This window comes from Bufo gargarizans, chromosome 11 (genome assembly GCF_014858855.1).
Source record: "Bufo gargarizans isolate SCDJY-AF-19 chromosome 11, ASM1485885v1, whole genome shotgun sequence".
NCBI classification, from domain to species: Eukaryota; Metazoa; Chordata; class Amphibia; order Anura; family Bufonidae; genus Bufo; species Bufo gargarizans.
The window spans coordinates 58,595,397-58,615,739 of NC_058090.1; the positions used below are offsets into that span (position 1 = coordinate 58,595,397).

At 46.5% G+C, this 20,343-nt stretch overlaps 1 protein-coding gene across 1 annotated transcript in view; it reads left to right on the forward strand.

The window, feature by feature from the left end:
- Positions 1–8,884, forward strand: part of AQR (aquarius intron-binding spliceosomal factor) — a 152,103-nt gene extending 143,219 nt beyond the window's left edge. The window contains 3 exon segments of the mRNA XM_044271905.1: positions 618–792; positions 1,440–1,559; positions 7,873–8,884. Of these exon segments, the coding sequence (XP_044127840.1) occupies positions 618–792; positions 1,440–1,559; positions 7,873–8,376 (799 nt within the window). The 3' untranslated portion in view covers positions 8,377–8,884.
- The last annotated feature ends 11,459 nt before the right edge of the window (positions 8,885–20,343 follow it).

A 20,343-nucleotide genomic window follows, 5' to 3' on the forward strand; every position in this document is an offset into this window, starting at 1 on the left:
AGTTTGCAGTCCTCAATGTGGCCAGGATTAATGGTGTCCTCAATGCTGAGAAATACAGGCAGATACTTATCCATCATGCCATACCATCAGGGAGATGTCTAATTGCCTCAAATTAATTCTGCAGCAGGAGAACGACCCCAAACACACAGCCAATGGCATTAAGAACTATCTTTAGCGTAAAGAAGAACAAGTAGTACTGGAAGTGAAGATATGGCCTCCACAGAGCCTTGAATCAAGTCTGTCAGGCATTACATGAAGAGGCAGAAGGATTTAAGCAAGCCTATGTCCACAGAAGATCAGTGGTTAGGTCTCCAAGATATTTGGAACAATGTCTAAGTTCCTTGATGCCTACCCTTTAATGGTAAGTTAATGTGAGGTCAGTGATGTTTTTTATGTGCCTGAGGCTTCAGGTAGGTAGGAATATTGAGGAAAGCCTGAAAACTGAAAGCTATTTCAATGAATGGCCATCAACATTAGGGTAAATCTGTATCAGAGATGCCACATGGCAGGAATTCTCGATACTTAGGGGATTGTGAAAAGCTTCATTAATGCAGTACAGCATGTCTGGATTTCTGCACAGTGTAACAGCCTGTAATTTGTGACTGATTTCTTTGCAGGGATGTGAGGCGTTTAGTGGTTGCGATGTCAAGAGCTCGTCTTGGACTCTACATATTTGCTCGCGTTTCCCTCTTCCAGAACTGCTTTGAGCTGACTCCTGCATTCAGACAACTGACCGCACGCCCTCTGCGGCTCCACATTTTACCTGGAGAATCTTTCCCAACGCAGAGGAGGGTAAGTAGCCTTGCCCCCAATCAAAGGTATAGATCTGACAGTGTGAGAGTAGAAAGAAATCAGTATCAAAGCAACGAAATGATGTGACGTGTCCAATAATACAAAATACAAGTCAGTACGAAGGAGCCAACTGCCATAATATAATGCGTGGTTTATATTTCCACCACATACGTCTGGAATGAACTCACTTTGGCTACAAGCGTCACATACCCCATATTGTCAAATATTCCAGCTAGTCAGACATATCAGTCATCTTCTGATTTCATTAATGTGATAGTCCTCTTCACAATTATAGGACATCTGTCAGCAGATCTGTACCTCGGACACTGGCTGACCTGGTACATGTGCACTTGGCAGCTGAAGGCATCTGTGTTGGTCCCATGTTCACATGTTCCCGCATTGCTGAGAAAAATGTTTTTAATATATGCAAATTAGCCTCTAGGAGCAACGGGGGTGTTGCCGTTACACCTAGAAGCTCCACTGTCTTTGATAGACTCACATGGTAGCACCAAGCACACCTCAGGGCGCACAAAGGTGGACACCTAGTATGTTATATGGAAATACCTGTTTGATATTAGCAATCTTGTTTCTTTTTAGAATTCTTGCATATTAGTACCTGATCTGATGATGTGTATGTTACCTTTCAGAATGGAGATGTGCCACACTACCCAGCGCAGGTTATCAAGAATATGCCAGAGATGGCAGGATATGTCTACAACATGTATATGCACATGATGCAAAGCAGTCAGCAATACCAGTATCACCAGGTAATAATAATTGTACAGTATGTATAAAGTGTGGTGTAATAAATTACCGGTATAGTGCCATACAGTAAGGGGATGGCAGTGCTTACAAGCTGGGAATCTACAGGGAAATGGAGTAAAACCATAGTGAATAGATGGGGAACAAGTTACTATGGGTACGTAAGTGCAGACTCCAGCCAGCGGAGCAGTCATCCGGCGGCAGCTTCATGCTGAGCCAACCTACTCATAATGGAGACAAGATATTGGTGGGTGTTATAGCAAACATGAGCGTTTTCCTTTCTCCTTTTTATAAAAGTGGTGGATAGAAGAACTTTTTTGGTGAAAGTAGAAGAATTTTGGGATGGCTTTAATGCAGGAAGAAAATGATCGGTCTGAATGCAACATAACATGTGGGACATGAGGTACAAGAGTAATAGCGGTGCTGTTGACATACAGAAAAATTGGATGTTGATGTGCTGGTTGGAAAATTTGAAGTCTTCTCTTAATGGGATTATGCCATCTGGACATTTACGTCATATCAACAAGTTATTCCATACATGTCCAATAGGTGAGGTACCAGCTCTGGGAGACACTCCTATCTCTAGAACAGGACCCCATCACATATGGAGAGCAGGCTGTGCATTTGCCACTCTTTTAATTCACTACTATGAGACTTTAAAAAAATAGTTGGATGAGCACCTATCAGACATTTATGTTGTATGGATTTATCATAAGTGTTTAGATGGGAATACTCCCTTTTAAGGCCGACTGTCTAATGTGCTGTGGGGGACATGCACTGCCACCTGACAAATTATCTCCAAGGAAACGGCAAGGATTATTTTCTCATTAAAAACACATGCATGCTGGACCAAACTTGAGCAGTTGGGAAATATAGCGTTTGGACAAATTTCAGCTGACCGCTCTTGGTGTGTGGGCACTAGTGATGAGCGAAGTTATGAAAAATTCAATTGAGATTTGACAAGGGAATATAGGCTTGTTAGGAATTCAGGTGGTGCTAGCGAGGTAGTGTTCTTCCTTGGGAGATACCTCTTGGCATATTCATTTCCCATGGAGCATTGCCAGTAATGCTGCATTCACATCTCCGTCAGAAATTATCCTGCTTTTGCCTGGACAAAAAAACGCTGCATGCAGCGGTATTTATCCAGCCGAAACCTGGCATTTATGCCGAAAACGGCCTGATTACCACCGGACCTTATAACAATCAAAGGGGATCTGGCGGGGAACTAGAGAATGTGGCAATGCCAGGTTTGGTGAACTCCGGAGATGTTCGTGGAGATGTGAACGGGCCTAAGTCTCCATAATGTGGAGTACTTCCAGTAAGTCTCCATACAGGACACAATGCCTGTGCACCCGAAACTGAAATGTAAACCAGCCTTTTGACATAGATAATGGCAAATTTGTCGGGTGGCATTGGCCACTGCTCCCTCCTGTGCACTTATTAGAATGATGGTGCATGCACTGTAGACACAGAGAGTCATAGTTTTGTGCAAAAGAGGTCTTTTTCCCACTTTTGATGCCACTGTTCTGACGCGGAAAAGCTATGTAATACACTAACTCAGTGTATTACTCAGTGTAATACACTAACAGGCAATGCATTACAATACAGACCCCCAAAAGTTGAAAGTCCCAGAGTGGGACAGAAATAAAGTTGGAAAAAAAAAGTGTTTTATAAAAAATAAAAATAAAGTTTCAAGTTAAAAAAAAAGATAAAAAAATGCCCCTTTCCCCAGATTTTATTATAAAAATAGAAAAAAAGGAAAAACGCACATTAGGTATCATCGCGTCCGTAACGACCGGCTCTAAATATATCATACGATCCACCCCGTCCGATAAACACCATAAAAAAATAAAAACTGTGTAAAAAAAAAAAAAACTTTTTTGGCACCTTACATCACATAAAATGAAACGCCAAGCGATCAAAAAGGCGTATGTCCCCCAAAATAACAATAAAACAGTCACCTCATCCCACAAAAAATGAGACCCTACCTAAGACAATCGGTCAAAAAATAAAAAAGCTATAGCTCTCAGACTATGAAGACACTAAAACATCATTTTTTTTCTTTCAAATATGCTATTATTGTGTAAAACTTAAATAAGAAAAAGTATACATATTAGGAATTGCCACGTTTGTAATGATCTGCTCTATAAAAATATCACTTGACCTAACCCCTCAGGTGAAGATGTAGGGGTTAGGTCATAAAGGTGTAAAAATAAATAAATAAAAACTGTGCCAAAATTAACCATTCTTTTTGGTCACCTTGCCCCATAAAGTGTAATGATAAATGATCAAAAAATCATATGTACCAATAAAGCTGCCACCTTATCCCCTAGTTTCAAAAATGGGGTCACTTTTTGAGAGTTTCTACTATAAGCATGCATCAAGGGGGCTTCAAATGGGACACGGCACCTAAAAACCAGTCCAGCTAAATCTGCCTCACAAAAACCATATGGCGCTCCTTTTCTACTGTGCCGTGCCATGTGCCCTTACATCAGTTTACGACCACGTGTGGGGTGTTTCTGTAAACCACAGAATCAGGGTAGTAAATTTTGTTTTGTTTGGCTGTTAACCCTTCATGTGTTAAAGAAAAAAATGTATTAAAATGGAAAATCTGCTAAAAAGTGAAATTTAGAAACTTCATCTCCATTTTCCTTTAATTCTTGTGGAACACCTAAAGGGTTAATAAAGTTTGTAAAATTAGTTTTGAGTTACTTGAGGGGTGTAGTTTCTACAATGGGATCATTTATGGGGGGTTTCTACTATGTAAGCCTCACAAAGTGACGTGAGACCTGAAATGGTCTTTAAAAAGTAGTAGGTTTTGGAAATTTTCTTCAAATTTTTAAGAATTGCTTCTAAAATTCTAAGCCTTCTAACGTCATAAAAAAATAAAATGACATTTAGGCCCCATGCACACGGCCGTGTTTCACAGCCGTGGAACCGCGGCCTGGATCCCTCCTGAGAGCAGGAGCGCACGGCGTCACTGGTTGCTATGACGCCGTGCGCTCCCAGCTGCCGGCACAGTACAGTAATACACTGGTATAGATCATACCAGTGTATTACTGTATTGCGGCGGCAGCAGGGAGCGCACGGCGTCATAGCAACCAGTGACGCCGTGCGCTCCTTCTCTCAGGAGGGATCCAGGCCGCGGTTCCACGGCCCGCACACGGCTGTGAAACACGGCCGTGTGCATGGGGCCTTACAAAATGATGCCAACATAAAGTAGACATATGGGGAATGTTAAGTAATAAATATTTTATGAGGTATCCCTTTCTGTTTTAAAAACAGAGAAATGTAAGTTTTTAAAATTGCAAATATTTCAAAATTTTTGTAAATTTGCGTTTTTTTCCCCCATAAATAAAGGTGAAATATATTGACTCAACTTTATGACTATCATGAAGTACAATGTGTCACGAGAAAACAATCTCAAAATGGCTTGGATAAATAAAAGTGTTCCAAAGTTATAACCACATAACGTGACACATGTCAGATTAGCAAAAAATGACCTGGGCAGAAGGGGAAAACTGGCCCGGGGTAGAAGGACATTAGTAAATGTACTTGGTGGAGTCGGTGATAATGAAGTAAAGAGTAGGGTACTTTTAGAAATTATGGTCAAGAGAGAGTAGAAGAATCGGGCTTTGTTCACATCTCCGTTAGGAGATCTGGCAGGCTGTTCCGGCACAGAGCATCCTACCGGATCCTCTACTTCGTTGCCAGGTCCCCAGTGACTGCAGTGAGGTCTGCCGATGATACGGCCAATTTCTGGCATAAATGCTGGATTTTGGCCAGATAAAAAAACGTGGCATGCAATTAGGGTTGTTTCAGGTATCGAACTTTTGATACCTAATCAATACATTTAGCACGGTATCGTTACCATACCGGGATTTGTCTTTTATCGATACTAGGCTGTGCTGCTGCACAGCCCAGTATCAGAGAACATGGATCACGCTGCTCTCAGCAGCACAGGGGAGAAGAAAGCAGTCTATCCCTGCCCCCTGTGCTGCTGCCTCCAATGAGAGTGCAGCGGGGCGGCGGAGGGGGGATGGGGGGGGGGGGGGGAGTGCGCACTGCGCCACCAATGATTTTAAAACTGGGGAGGGGGGGAGGGCGCACTGCGCCACCAATGATTTTAATAATGGGGAGGGTGCACTGCGCCACCAATGATAACTAACATTTAATACATTACAAATGCAGCCGGCGGCAGAAACACGCATCCGTTATGCCTCTAAACGCATTTCGTTATGCATTCCGTCCTAGAATTGCGCTATGGTCCGTGGTAACGGAATCCATTATGCAATTCTGCTTTTACCACCAAACGAAGCTGTGAACGAATTTCATAACATGAAATTCGCTTATCTGTAATCATGACAACAGACAGAGAGCAGCAGGCGTTCCCTCCCTGTTCTTGGCCTTTCCCCAACGGTTCAGCACTAAATCTTTCCGCAGAATCCTGGAAGTCGTTACACAGCAGTCTCAATGTGCTGCGGGTGCACTAATCCTAATGACCACATGCAGATGAAAATGGAAAATGTCTGTCTTCCCAGGGAAACCCAATCATACGGATTCAGATCAGCTTGTATACCGCAAGGATCTCTCCAGAGACTTAACCCTCTCCTGCCAAACATCGAAGTGCTGTTCTGTTGCACACACACATAGATAGAGGGGTTAGAAATGTGCTAGATGGCCGTCCCTCTGCTGCATGCCACTAATTATTGAATCTCCCAAGATGTAGTAGAAATTTTTAAACTTAACTTTTTTTTGTCATATCCCATAAAGCAACAATAATATATTGTCCCACCCAAAACTGTATGTAGGTAGGATGATATTTTATAGTTGCTTTATGGTATTTTTCTAATATTTCCACCACTTTCTAGGAGATTTTTCTTTTACACAGGCAACTTTACAGAAAAGGCTCACTGATATGTGTAAAATATCATCAGTGGGGGGGTCTGTGCCCCACCACTTAGTAAGTAAAAAAAAACATCTCTCCTGAAAGAGACCAGTCCTGTATGAAGACTTACTGGAAGTCCTCCATAGTATGAAGACTTATTGGCAATGCTACATGGGAAACAAATATATGCAAAGAGATATCTCCCAAGAAAGAGAACCATCTAACTAGGCGCCACTCATAGGGAGCCACTTCCAAGCGGTGGTACTAGCAAGATGGGTCTTTTCCGTGGGAGACATCTCTTTGCATAAATAAGAAAGGGCTCACAATGCTGTTTCAAAACCTTCACATTCAGACTCTCTCCTTCACTGCAGTGAAAAGGTAATGGATGTGTCATCTGATAGCGGATAAAAGATTTCTGAAGGCACTTTTACACTGGTTGGGACTTGGGGCAATTATTGGGAACCAGCATATGATGATTCTCTATGGGGCCGATCGTCCCATACAGAGGGGATGTTTGCTGCATATAAATGCAGGTCTCCCTCTGCTGGACGATAATTATCCGGAACTAGCAGTTTGTTGTTAATAAATGTCTGTTCAGTCGGTCCACATAAACGGGCGTTACCAGCACGTTTGCCACGTATCAGTGCTCCCTGCATCTACAGACAGTAGGCATGAATACTAAAGGTTCAAAACCTCCAGGCTCCGTTCACGCATTTCTCTTACCAATACGACCACACAACATTGTAGGAACTCAAGTTTAATTATACATTCCTTACAAACACCCAGAAATCGTACAGATTAAAAAATTACCGTGAGATTAAAAACTGGTATGAAAGACTGTTGTCTGGGTATTCTGTTGCCCGCATCTGTGCCTGCGCAGCAGAGGGAGGCAGACACGTGGGTAACTCATATGACTGCTGCCATCTTGGTGGCTAGAGGTGCTGCTGTTAACATAGGACACTGATGGGCGGCAGGGAGGCCTCTACAGACGTGCTGGAGTAAGCAGGGTGCCATTTTAGTATTGATATGCTGTTGCGCCTCAGTTTATAGCATTTCAGAAATGTAATGAGAAATCAGATAACCCCCTTTTAAAATGTTCTAATTATACTTCATACTTAAATGACTATGTAATAGTGTTTGTCCAAAATTCGATATTCTGCATATTTCTCTGGAGCATCTTTTCTTAGACTTTGCACTGTGCCATTCCCCTGTTATTTCATCTCGAAATGTATACATGAATTGACTAGTCCTACCATCCCATTGACAGTGGGGTGTGCCCCTACAATCTGACCGTGACCCCAAACTAGTAACACCAAGTTGTCAATGTATTCTCACATTTCTTGGAGAAAACATGATCCACAATGGTTATTTTAGTCTGTTTGCCATCAGGTCCTCTAACACTAATGATATGTCTGTATGTATCTCTACAGGGCCTCTTGCCTCCACCATCCGGCAGAACAGAAAAGGATGTTGCTCCTTCTCAAGAGGAAGAGATGGAGGTGGAAGAGACTGTACCTCAACAAAATGAAGAAAAGCCCAAAACCTCAGATGCAGAGTCCAAAGAAAGCGCAACAGCAGAGCCTTCAGAGGGTGAGAAGGAGAAGAAAACGACACCACTTTTGGCAAAGGAAGACAAGCAGGAGAATACAAGTCCTGAGAAGATTAGTCAGGTAGCATCAGAGGAAGTGCGAGGAGAGGAACTAGTGACGCCTAGTAATCCACCAGAAGTGCCTGATGAAATGACGGGGGTAGAGGACAGCGAGCCTGGACCACAGATGGATACGGATTCAACAGGAACCAAAGATGAGGCAGAGAACATAGGATATGGCAATAGCCAGCCAGCAGACGATGGGACAGAACATCAAAAGATGCCTGATCATCCTGGAAGAGATAGTGACAGTGAATACAGCGAAGACGAGGGGACACAGGACTAGATTATCCATGGGTGCATCCGGTTATCACCTGAGAAATCCATACAGCCTTGGCAGTGTAATAATATATATAAATATATATTGTAAGCTGGAGGAGTCTCTGATTCTTTGTCCCCATTTATAGTCGTAATGCTCAGAAGCTTTGTAACAATTATTGGCCAGGACTAAAGACGGAACTTAATTATCTGCCTGTGGAAGATGCCGACTGATCCGGTTTACATCTCCTCGTAGAAGCAGGCTCACGTCTATAAGAAGTATGCCGATGATCTGTATAAGCTCTGCCATTGTTTAAGTGAAAAATCTAATGAGGTTCGATGTACAAGATAAGCGGATGCTTTCCAGTATGCTATGCTAAGGAAAGGTTAATATGTGTATGGACCAGATAGGGTGGATGATCACTATTCACAGTGAATTTCTTGTGGTCCACCCAAATTGTAGACTGTATTTTTTTTATTTTATTTTTGTGTGTGCAAACTTGGCAGTAAAGTTTATTTTGTACATAACTGTATTCTCGACTACTTTTTCATTCTGCTGAGGAGAAATGGACTGTATCCTGCAGTGCGAGCTGAGCAAATTGAGGTATCGTTTTTTTGTAAGTAAATCGACTATAATCTGTAATGTATTGCTTGAAATTCTCGATATTTCTGGGCTTAGAAGTCAAGCGAAACGTGCTCTGTGTAGGAGCTGCACACTGCTCCTCTGAAGTGAACGCACAGCATCGTAATGATTTGTGATGCTGTGAATTTCTGTCTCACCGTAGGTCTAATGAACTGTGGTCACTGCATTATGTGAGTAAAGTCCAGTAGATCCGGAGTGAGATGGAAATTTACAGTATCAAATCATTAGAGGAGAAGCAGTGGTGTCGCCAGTGGGAGCCACGGCCCCCCCTACATCAAGCTGTGCCCCCCAACTAAAATGTCCCCCATTCATTTTGGTACTAGTTGGTCTGTGAGTCTTGGACTCGGTGCCGTTGCGGTCTCACTCTCTAGTCTCCACCGCCCGGCCCCAGGACCTGACCAGTTGAGTCAGACTCAGTCATACTCAGTGGCAGTGCTGTGCATAATTCAGTGTGACGCTAGTCGAGACTAGCTGATTCTGATTCATTCGACTACTGACAGCAGTGCGGGCGGCGCTCCTGCTCCTCCTCCTAACCTACCGATACCGAACAGACTGGACTGAGACTGACTGAGCCTGACCTAGTGGTGACAGTGTGTAGCAGGTTAACTTAATAATAAGGTACAACTTACAAGTAGTGACTGAGTGGACTGACTAAGTCTCTTTCTATTCTAACTAGAGAGATTAGATCTGAGTCTGAGAGGAGAGCTGGCTGGCGGCTGCCCCTGAATCTTCCTGATTTAAAAGGTAAAGGGGTTCTGTACTTTAATTTAACTGATGATCTATACTCTGGATAGATCATCAGCTTCTGATTGGTGGGGGTCCCGGGTCAGACACCCGGGACCCCCGCCGATCAGCTGCTTGAGAAGGCACCGGCGCTCCAGTAGCACCGCGGCCTTCTCACTGTTTACCACCGGCCCAATGATGTCACGAGTTACGACTAGTATCCACTAGCGTGGGCGCGGCTAACCTCCATTCAAGTAAACAGAGCTTAGCCGCTTTCAGGCTAGTTGATACTAGTCGTGACGACAGTTAGTGGGCCGGCGGTAAACAGTGAGAAGGCCGCGGTGCTGCTCGAGCGCCGGTGCCTTCTCAAACAGCTGATCGGCGGGGGTTCCGGGTGTCTGACCCCCGCCGATCAGAAGCTGATGATCTATCCAGAGGATAGATCATCAGTTAAATGAAAGTGCAGAACCCCTTTAAAGTTAATGTCAGTGCAGCCTGGATGATTACAGTGTTTACTACTTAACCGTTTAGGCTACTTTCACACTTGCGTTCGGAGCGGATCCGTCTGGTGTCTGCACAGACTGATCCGCTCCTATAATGCAGACGATGGGATCCGTTCAGAACGGATCCATCTGCATTATATTTCAGAAAAAATTCTAAGTCTGAAAGTTAGTCAGACGGATCCGTCCAGACTTTACATTGAAAGGTAATGGGGGACGGATCCGTTTGAAATTGCACCGTATTGTTGCAACTTCAAACGGATCCGTCCCCATTGACTTACAAGCAGCGTTCGGGTGTACGCCTGCTGAGCGGAATGAAGGCCAAGCGGAGCCAGACTGATGCATTCTGAGCGGATCCGCATCCACTCAGAATGCATTGGGGCTGTATGGATCCGTTCGGGGCCGCTTGTGAGAGCCTTCAAGCGGAGCCCCGAACGCAAGTGTGAAAGTAGCCTTAGAGAAATAATGTTCAAATGTGAGCGGTGGGGAGGGTGATCTGTGGTCTGTGGATGTCATGAGTCATTACACTGTTATAGGGGGGAGGGATCTGTGGATGATACTGTTAGGCTACTTTCACACTAGCGTTCGTCGGTCCGCTCGTGAGCTCCGTTTGAAGGAGCTCACGAGCGGACCCGAACGCCTCCGTCCAGCCCTGATGCAGTCTGAATGGAGCGGATCCGCTCAGACTGCATCAGTCTGGCGGCGTTCAGCCTCCGCTCCGCTCGCCTCCGCACAGACAGGCGGACAGCTGAACGCTGCTTGCAGCATTCAGCTGTCCGCCTGGCCGTGCGGAGGCGAGCGGATCCGTTCAGACTTACAATGTAAGTCAATGGGAACGGATCCGCTTTAAGAGGTCACCATATGGCTCAATCTTCAAGCGGATCCGTCCCCCATTGACTTTACATTGAAAGTCTGAACGGATCCGCTCAGGCATCTTGCGCACTTAGAAATTTTTCTAAGTTATTAATGCAGACGGATCCGTACTGAACGGAGCCTCCGTCTGCATTAATATGATCGGATCCGTTCAGAACGGATCCAATCAAGCGCAAGTGTGAAAGTAGCCTTATAGTGTAATAGGTAGGGGGATCGGGGGTCTGTGGATGTCATGACACTGTTACGGGTGGGGGGGAGGCAATCTGTAGATGACACTGTTATAGGGAGGGGGATCTGTAGATGACACGGTTATGGGGGGGGGGGGAGGGATCTGTGCCACTCTGTGGATGACACTGTTAAGCTCCATTCAGATGTCCGTAACAGCGGCAATGTGCGGGTCCGCATTTTTTTTCGGGAATGGAATTGCTGACTCGGAAGTGCGGGTCCGCATTTCCGTATCCGGCAGCACGTTGTGCTGCCCTATAGAAATGAGTGGGTCCGCAATTCCGTTACACAAAGTTCGGATGTATGAATGGGGCCTTATAGGGAGAGGGATCCTGGTATGACACCGATATGGGGTGGATCTGTGGATGACACATACCGTTTATAGCATCTTATGCTATATGTGTCATCCACAGATCCCCCTCCATAAGTGTCATCCACAGATCCCCAGGCTGCTAGGACATGTTGAAATCTGAGTGATTGGGGTTTTTCTTCCCTGTTGCGGTTTTAGGTATTGGGTAAAGTATCGCAGCATTTCTAAGCATACTTGTGTAAATGTATCGTTGTTATAGCTGCCCCCCCCTACTTTTGTCCTGGCCCCCAGAAGGGTTCAGTCCAAGAAATACTGCTCCCACATTACACTCATGTGAAACTGGACCTACCGCTGCTATGACCCACAACTTCCAAAAGCACGAGGACGGGTGGCCATGTCAGCCAAACAACATGGTACGATCACCATTGAAAAACGGAGGAAAGCATTGATTGGAGTTGAAGTGTATGCAAATACCCCTGCTCCTTACTCACAGGCCGCAGCAGATACAGAGGAGACTGCATATAAGGAGCTTTTAGGTGGCCAGTGGCAGGTTCCTAACACGGCCTGTAGGACCAGAGCAGGAAGCACTGCAAACACCATCTTGGCTACTGGGCAAGTGCAGAGTCTACTCCTTAAGGAATGATAGTGGGGCACCGCACAGTTAAGGACATATTTTTGCAGCAGTCACCCAATGTAATCTTCCTATAACCACTTATGGGCAGCCTCAAAGAGGATATGCTACTATTAAGACATGATATGCAGAAAGTGAATGAAAGAATTTGAGGTGGAGGAGAGGGTTGGAGAAAGAGGATCAGCTACCCCTGTCATCTTAAAAGAGCAATCGGTAACATTTCCCTGCAAGATAGATGATGTTGAAAACAGGCTCTGCAAGAACAATATCAGACGTAAAGGGGTTCCTGCTCGTTTTATGGATATGACAGAAAAGGCTCAGGACTGTTGATTGGGCACCCATTCAAGTCAATGGGTCCCCAAACGGCGGGCACACGGGCAGTACCTGTGCATTGCTGGCCTCTACTTGCGGTCCACAGCATGGGGTACACACGCTCATGTGCATCAGCCCTAATTCTGAGCATGTGGTTGGAGACTAGCTGGTTTCTCGTCTGCCCATAGAATACACATAGGAAAACAGGAAATTCTACTTCCTAAGGGCCCATGCACCCGACTGTATGCCCTCCAAGACATGCGGTCTGTGAGTGGGCCATTTGTCCCTGAGTGGCATTAATAGTGTGCACAGGAGCTCCCGTGTCTCGGAGGGCATACAGTGGTGGGCATGGGCAGGGCCGGCGTCATAACCCGGCATCCCCGGGCAAGTGCCGGGGCCCAATGCTCCTGGGGGGGCCCACTGATCAATACAGATGGGAGCTCTCACTGCTGTCATTTCACTTACGCAGTACCCCTTTGGTGGGCCCTCTGAGCTGCAGAGACTCAGAACACGCCCCCTGGGCTGCAGAGACTCAGGACACGCCCCCTCTACACAGGACACATGCTGCCTGAGGAGAGAGACCGAGGCCTGGAGCTGTGAGTGAGTCTGCACTGTGACTGTCTCTTGTCTGTGGGATAGAAGGAAAGGGGGGGGGGGGGTCTCTTCGATCGGCTGCTGCTTCATTCTATTTAGTTGTGTTACTGTTTCATTAAGCAGTTTGCCTCCATGACACCTGTCCCCGCCCCATATCCTGTCCTATCTCATCCTCATGGAGCCCCTGCTGTCTCCTTTCCTCCCCCATGTATCCAGAGCTCCTGTCCCACCCTCCTATCCTGTTGCTGCCCTGCACAGACCTCCTGCCACTACTTCTTGTATGAATCCCCCTCAGAGCCCCTTCCACCTACTTGCTGTGTCCACCCCTCCTGTCCATCCAGGACCCCTGTCTCACTCCTCTGCCTCTCATTATGGTGGCATCTGAACAGCATTCACCATAAGGACCTTCTATCGTCACAGGGTCATGTGACTGTGCCCCCCACCCCGTACTGTGCCTCTCACCCCGTACTGTGCCCCTTTATACCCCGTACTGTGCCCTCTTACCACACCCTGTACTGTGCCCTCTTATACCCTTTTATCCGGTCACTGTATGGTGGTTTTATCATTGTATGGCGGTGTTATCACTGTATGGCGGTGGTATCCAATAACTGCATGGCCATAACTGTATCCCCTTCCATGCCCACACCACTTTTTTTAGACCTGACATGAGCGGGAAAAGATACAGATTGCGGTGCTAAGGACCTTTGCGCCACAATCTGTGTCAGAAATATGCCTAATATAGACGTATTTCTATATAATAAATGACCCCCTAATTGTATTATTATTCGGGGGTAGGGCTAATATCTTTATAGTATATAGATTCTAGTGTATTATACTGTGCCCTGTATTTCCCAGTAGAAAATGATCCTTCGGAAGCATAGTCCTAATCCCCGACCACCAGGACCAGGTAGCGCTCTGTCAGTACATGGTGGCCTCCCCTCTCCGCCACGCTGCTCCGCTGTGTACTGGGGCTTATTCTGACACTAGGGCTGGGTTCACATCCCATTTGTGCCATCCATTTAATGCATACCAAAAATTTATGTGTTAACAGATGCCTCAGACTGATGCCGTACAGTGGCGTCCGTTTACCATACAATCCTCAGACTGATGCCGTACAGTGGCGTCCGGTCACCATACAATCCTCAGACTGATGCCGCACAGTGGCGTCCGTTTACCATACAGTTCCATTGTAAAAAAACATATACGTTAACGTATGCATTTTTTACTTGACTCTGCAGGATACAAAAACGTGGAGTGCTGCACATTTGTATACATCAAACCGATAGGAAAAACGTGATGTGAACACACATTGGGGGGAGGGGGGCGTACTAAAATTTGCTGTGGGGCCCAGTCAGTTCTAGCTACATCACTGCACATCTCCTTCTCTCCTCCAGGCCTGGCTCACTGCTGCAGCGGGCCGGAGGAGAGAAGGAGCGCAGGGAGCTGCGGTTAGTGAATGACAGGACCACCAGCTCCCCTGCAATGATAGGTATGTGAGGGGGCCACTGGGGGGTCATTCATCACACCGTGAGGGCCCCTTACACAGTATAATGACTCCCAGTGCCCCCCATTTAGTATGATGATCCCCATTGACACTCCATTTAGCATAATGACCACCAGAGCCCCCATTAAATATAATAACCCCTCGTGCCCCCTCCATACAGTATAACCCCCAGTGTGGGGGCGACTGGGGGTCATTATTCTGAATGGAGGGTCACTGTGGGGTCATTATACTGTGAGGGCCCTTTACATAGTATAATGACCCCCAGTGTCCCCCATTTAGTATAATGATCACCAATGACCCTCCATTCAGTGTAATGACCCCCAGAGCCCCCTCCATACAGTATTCCCCCAGTGTGGGGGCTACTGGGGGTCATTATTCTGAATGGGGGCGACTGGGGGTTATTATTCTGAATGCAGGGCCACAGGTGGTCATTATACAGTGGGGGGGGGGGGGGATTGGGGGTTCATTATACTGTGTGAAGGGCCACTAGTAGTCATTATACTGTGTGAAGGGCCACTAGTAGTCATTATACTGTGTGAAGGGCCACTAGTAGTCATTATACTGTATAGGGGCCACTGGGGGTCATTATACCGTGTGGGAGCCACAGGGGGACATGTCAGTGCAAAAAAATGCCTCACGGGGGCCCACTGGGATTTATCGCCCAAGGGCCCACATGAACCTGGAGCCGGCCCTGGGCATGGGCCCCAACGCTGTAGCACAACTTCAGAAGTAGAGGACATTATACTGCAGAACTGAGCAGTTTACATGTAAATCCAACCGTTAGGGTTCACATTTGCAGCGGAGGTTGGCCAGAGTCTCCATTACAGATTCTGACCAAAAAAGGATGAAGTACCGCTGCATACAGTGGTATTTTGTCTAGCAGAATGCTACCATCCATACCGGAAATCCAACTGACCCCATTGTAGTCAGTGCTATCTGGTGGTGGTGTCCTGCATAATACAGATATGGGGAGTCTGGTATTTTGTTGCTCTCCTGGAACAGAACACAGGAATTGCAGCGCATGTGACTGTAGCCCAACTAAGACAGTAAATTGCTAAAATATAAAATGTAGGACAGAGTTGGGGCGGCATACACCCTTGGTCTTTTGTTTGTATGTGGTATGACTATGGTGAAGCACAGGGATCAGCAACCTTTGGCACGCCAGCTGTGGTGAAACTACTTCTCCCAGCATGTGCACTTGCTTGGCTGTTCTGAGAACCCCCATAGAAGTGAATGGAACATGCTGGGAGTTGTAGTTTCACCCCGGACCCCTGGTGAAGCAGCACTGGCAGACTTTCTGTTGTACAGGCTGCTTTCACATGGTTGTATATAATCTGTGACCACGTTTTCCAGACCGACTGCAGCCCATGTGAGCCGAACTCACAGCATCCTAGATCATTATGATGTTGTGAGTTCACCTAACATAAAACCGCTGTCAGGCCAGTAAATACGACCACGTTTCACGAACCATACACAGATGTGTGTAAGCAGCCTTTCAGCCTAACGGATGGGTAGGGCAGTGTACATGTTTTCCTCAGTACATGTACTGGGATTAGACCCATTTCAAAGTGTCTAATAAAGGTTATATATTTCTTGTTCATGTCATTTGGGGACACAGCACCATGGGTATACCCCCAGATACCACTAGGAGGCGACACTAGATAGGAAAAAAAAAGTTGGCTCCGCCCAGGTGGGCTATACCCTCTCCACAGACTTTAGGCTAATCAGTTTTAGTCTAGTGTCCGTAGGAGGCAGACACGACCTGCTCTTCTGCAGGTCTTGCTGCTACTTTTGTTTGCTTTCTTCTTTATTTTTTTATTTTTTCTCTTCACTTTACAGGCGCAGGTTTTATCCTCTTCATCATTGAATTCCACTTTAGTAGCACTCCCTGCGGGCGCGTACCTCGCCAGTCACCCAGTCCCCCATTACTGCAAGTTTACCAAAGGGGTGACCCTGTGGGCGCCCCAAGACACCAGATTGTGAGTATGCTCCCTACCCTAGTTAGGGACTTCTTTCCTCCCATCCATCCATACGCCATCAGGGTCCCCTCCCCCCTGGCAGTTCTTCCCTTCCTCGCCTCCTAATTACTCTAGTCCCCGGCTTGTGCCTGGACTAGGCCACGCCAGTTCCTGCCTTTTTCCTGGCATAAAGGATCTCTGTGTGGCTCGTTTTCTCTCTATATGGTGGTCGCTATGACTCTCCCCTCAGGGTATTCCTTCTTCCCCAGGTCCGCCTGCTTAGGGTGCTTCATTTTTGGCTGCGGCATCTACTTTAGTCCCCAGCCCCGGCTGTGACAAGGCTGCATCTGTTGTCCGATTTATTTATTTTTCTCTGCCATCCAGGTCTCTGCACAGAATTTCCAGTGGGGGGACGAGATGTCCTTCTTCCCAGGGGGTGCTTTCCCCATCTTCACAGTGCCCCCTGCCCTCATGTATCATCATTGGTGGGGCGTATTATCTTGGGCCCCTGTTCGGTGGTTCATGTTGTGGCAGGTCCCCTTGCCCTCCATCCCTCCCCCTGGCTTGCATCTGCTCCTGCGGTGGCTGGGGGTTGCTGTGCTATCGGCCTTGCTGTGGTGACTGGATCCTGGGCTCAGTCGGGTTACCCTAAACTTTATTCAGGGGACAACTCTCCACGTGGGTACCTCACCTCCACCATTGCCTGCGCCCATTCTCAGCTATGACGATATTATGGCGCTCTTCCCCGCCCTCATGCAGCAGCATCGGCCCCCCTGGGAGTCCTTTGCTTCCTGCCTCGGTCCATATCAGGGGGCAGAGTCCAATAGCGGCCTAGGGTCTCTCCTCATAGGCCCCGCTCATCCCCTGCATCATGGTTTCTTCCCAGGACAGGACAAGCATCGAGAGAAAGTCCTCAGGTTTCCTTTGTCTCATATGGGTGGTACTCTGCACAGATTCTGACTAGGAACAGAGCATCAGGCGGTCTTCCACCATACAGAATCTCTCTGGCTGGTCAAAGACAAATGTCCACTGATACCTCTCCTCTCCGGGGTTGGTATCTCCTTTAGTGGATTTTCAGATGGCACTCCCCTGGTTGCACAGGTAATTATCCACACAGGTAAGGGTACTTTCACACTTGCGGCAGAGGAATCCGGCAAAACGTATGCCAACTGATTGCATTTTAAGACTAATCAGGATCCCGATCCGTCTTACAAATGCATTGCGAGAACGGATCTGTCTGTCTGTTTGTCATACGGACAAACGTATCAGTTTAGATTTTATTTTTTTTACATTTTTTTTCGGTCTACGGAAGGCTGGATTCAGCATTCTGGCAAGTGGTCAGTTTTTTGGGCCGGAGATAAAACCGTAGCATGCTGCGGTATTATCTCCATCCTGATCAGTCAAAAATCCTGAACTGAAGACATCCTGATGCATCCAGAACGGATTGCTCTCCATTCAGACGGAACTCTATGCAGGAAAAGAAAAACGCAAGTGTGAAAGTACCCTAAGTCAGCTTTCCGCCTCTCCATTAGGTGGCGCTTTACCCGCCACCATGTTTAGCACACCTATGTGGTGTCCTAGGTACGTACGCCTTCCCCTTCATTAAGGGGTACTTGTACCACTGCCAAATGCTGTATCCGGCAGACTTTCCTGGTTCCAATGTATCTCCTTTTCTGCTGGAGTAATTTCACTATTACCAGGGGCTGTATTCAACACACCCTCCTAGTCGGAGAGCGTTCCAGGCCACTGTATTACTTCTCCAGATGCTGTAGCCAATACACCCTCCTGGTGCTAGTGTGCACCACGCAACCATATTACTCCCTTATTAAGCGGAGTACCTGTACCATCTTCAGATGCTATAGCCATTATACCTGTCTGGTTCTAGTGTGCACCATGCAGCTGTATTTCTCCCTTATCAGGCGAAGAACAGATGCTATCTTCAGAGGCTGCAGCCGTTGCACCTGTCTGGTTCTAGTGTGCACCATGCAGCCACATTGCTCATTTTTTAGGTAGAGTACCTGTACATCTCCAGAGGCTGTAGCCATTGCACCTGTCTTGTTCTAGTGTGCACCATGCAGCCACATTGCTCATTTTTTAGGTGGAGTACCTGTACCATCTCCAGATGCTGTAGCCATTACACCTGTCTGGTTTTAGTCTGCGATACACAGCCATATTACTCCTTTATTAGGTAGAGTACCTATACCATCTCCAGATGCTGTAGCCATTACACCTATCTGGTTCTAGTGTGGATCACGCAGTCATATTACTCCTTTATCAAGCGGAGTACCTATACCATTTCCAGATGCTGTAGCCATGTCTCCACTCTCATTATAGTGTGCACCATGCAGCCAGATTACGCCTAATCTCAGGAGGAGTATTTGTAGTATCTCCAAGTGCTGTGCCCTATTGGTACAATCTGTGGCCCATACGGCTCCTGTATTGCCCTTTCCTGGCAATAATGTGTGCTAGGCAATCATTAATATACCAACAAAAGCTAAAAACCAGCCAATATATGCACCGCATGGTCACAAACCATGAAACTCCTATAAATGCAAAACACACCAGCAGTAATGTTCATACAAATCTTTATTAAACATATATGCATACAAACACAATAAATTAATAATAAATGATTAAAACCCAGCAGGGAAATGCAGAAAAGTGTGGATGAAAAAACCCCACCGAAGCCAGTACGTATATCAATACATTGTTGTTGTATCAGGTTGCCACTGCCTGTGTGGTACTCCGGGAACCGTATCGGACAAGATGGAATAATCAGTGCGCTCAAATATCAGTCACCTCAATGAATGCACAACCACATCCTGGGTTTAACTGCCAACCCTGGGCGGCTGGGGAGACCAATGAGCATTATATTATGCAAAGGACAGCTTACTGGCATACTCCGTACATAACAAGTGAATAACCAACCTGGCTGGGGGGCAGCCCAATTTACCGGGAGCAAGCTGTCCTTTGCATAATATAATGCTCATTGGTCTCCCCAGCTGCCCAGGGTTGGCAGTTAAACCCAGGATGTGGTTGTGCATTCATTGAGGTGACTGATATTTGAGCGCACTGATTATTCCATCTTGTCCGATACGGTTCCCGGAGTACCACACAGGCAGTGGCAACCTGATACAACAACAATGTATTGATATACGTACTGGCTTCGGTGGGGTTTTTTCATCCACACTTTTCTGCATTTCCCTGCTGGGTTTTAATCATTTATTATTAATTTATTGTGTTTGTATGCATATATGTTTAATAAAGATTTGTATGAACATTACTGCTGGTGTGTTTTGCATTTATAGGAGTTTCATGCTAGGCAATCATGGGGCCCCTCTTCATGAGGAGTGATGGTACCATCCCCAGACACTGTATTAATCATTCTTTTCTGGTTCTAGTATGCATCTGGCACCCCATTACCATCGTCCTCGGCGGTGTACTTGTACTATCTCAAGGCGCTGTATCAGACAAACCATCCTGGTTGTAGTATATACCTGATAACCATCTGTTCCCTCCCCCCTCCGACCTTCTTGGGTGGAGTAGAGTTGCAATTGTTAGATCCAGTATATGGCTGGCCTGTTCAGATCTCACACCGATGCAGTACCTCCTGAACCAGGCCCTCTGAGTGCGCCAAGTCTTCTCATTACTCCTGTACTAGGCATGATTTTTACTTTATTGCTTGATGCACTACTTAACAGGACAGCACCAGACAACCGCAC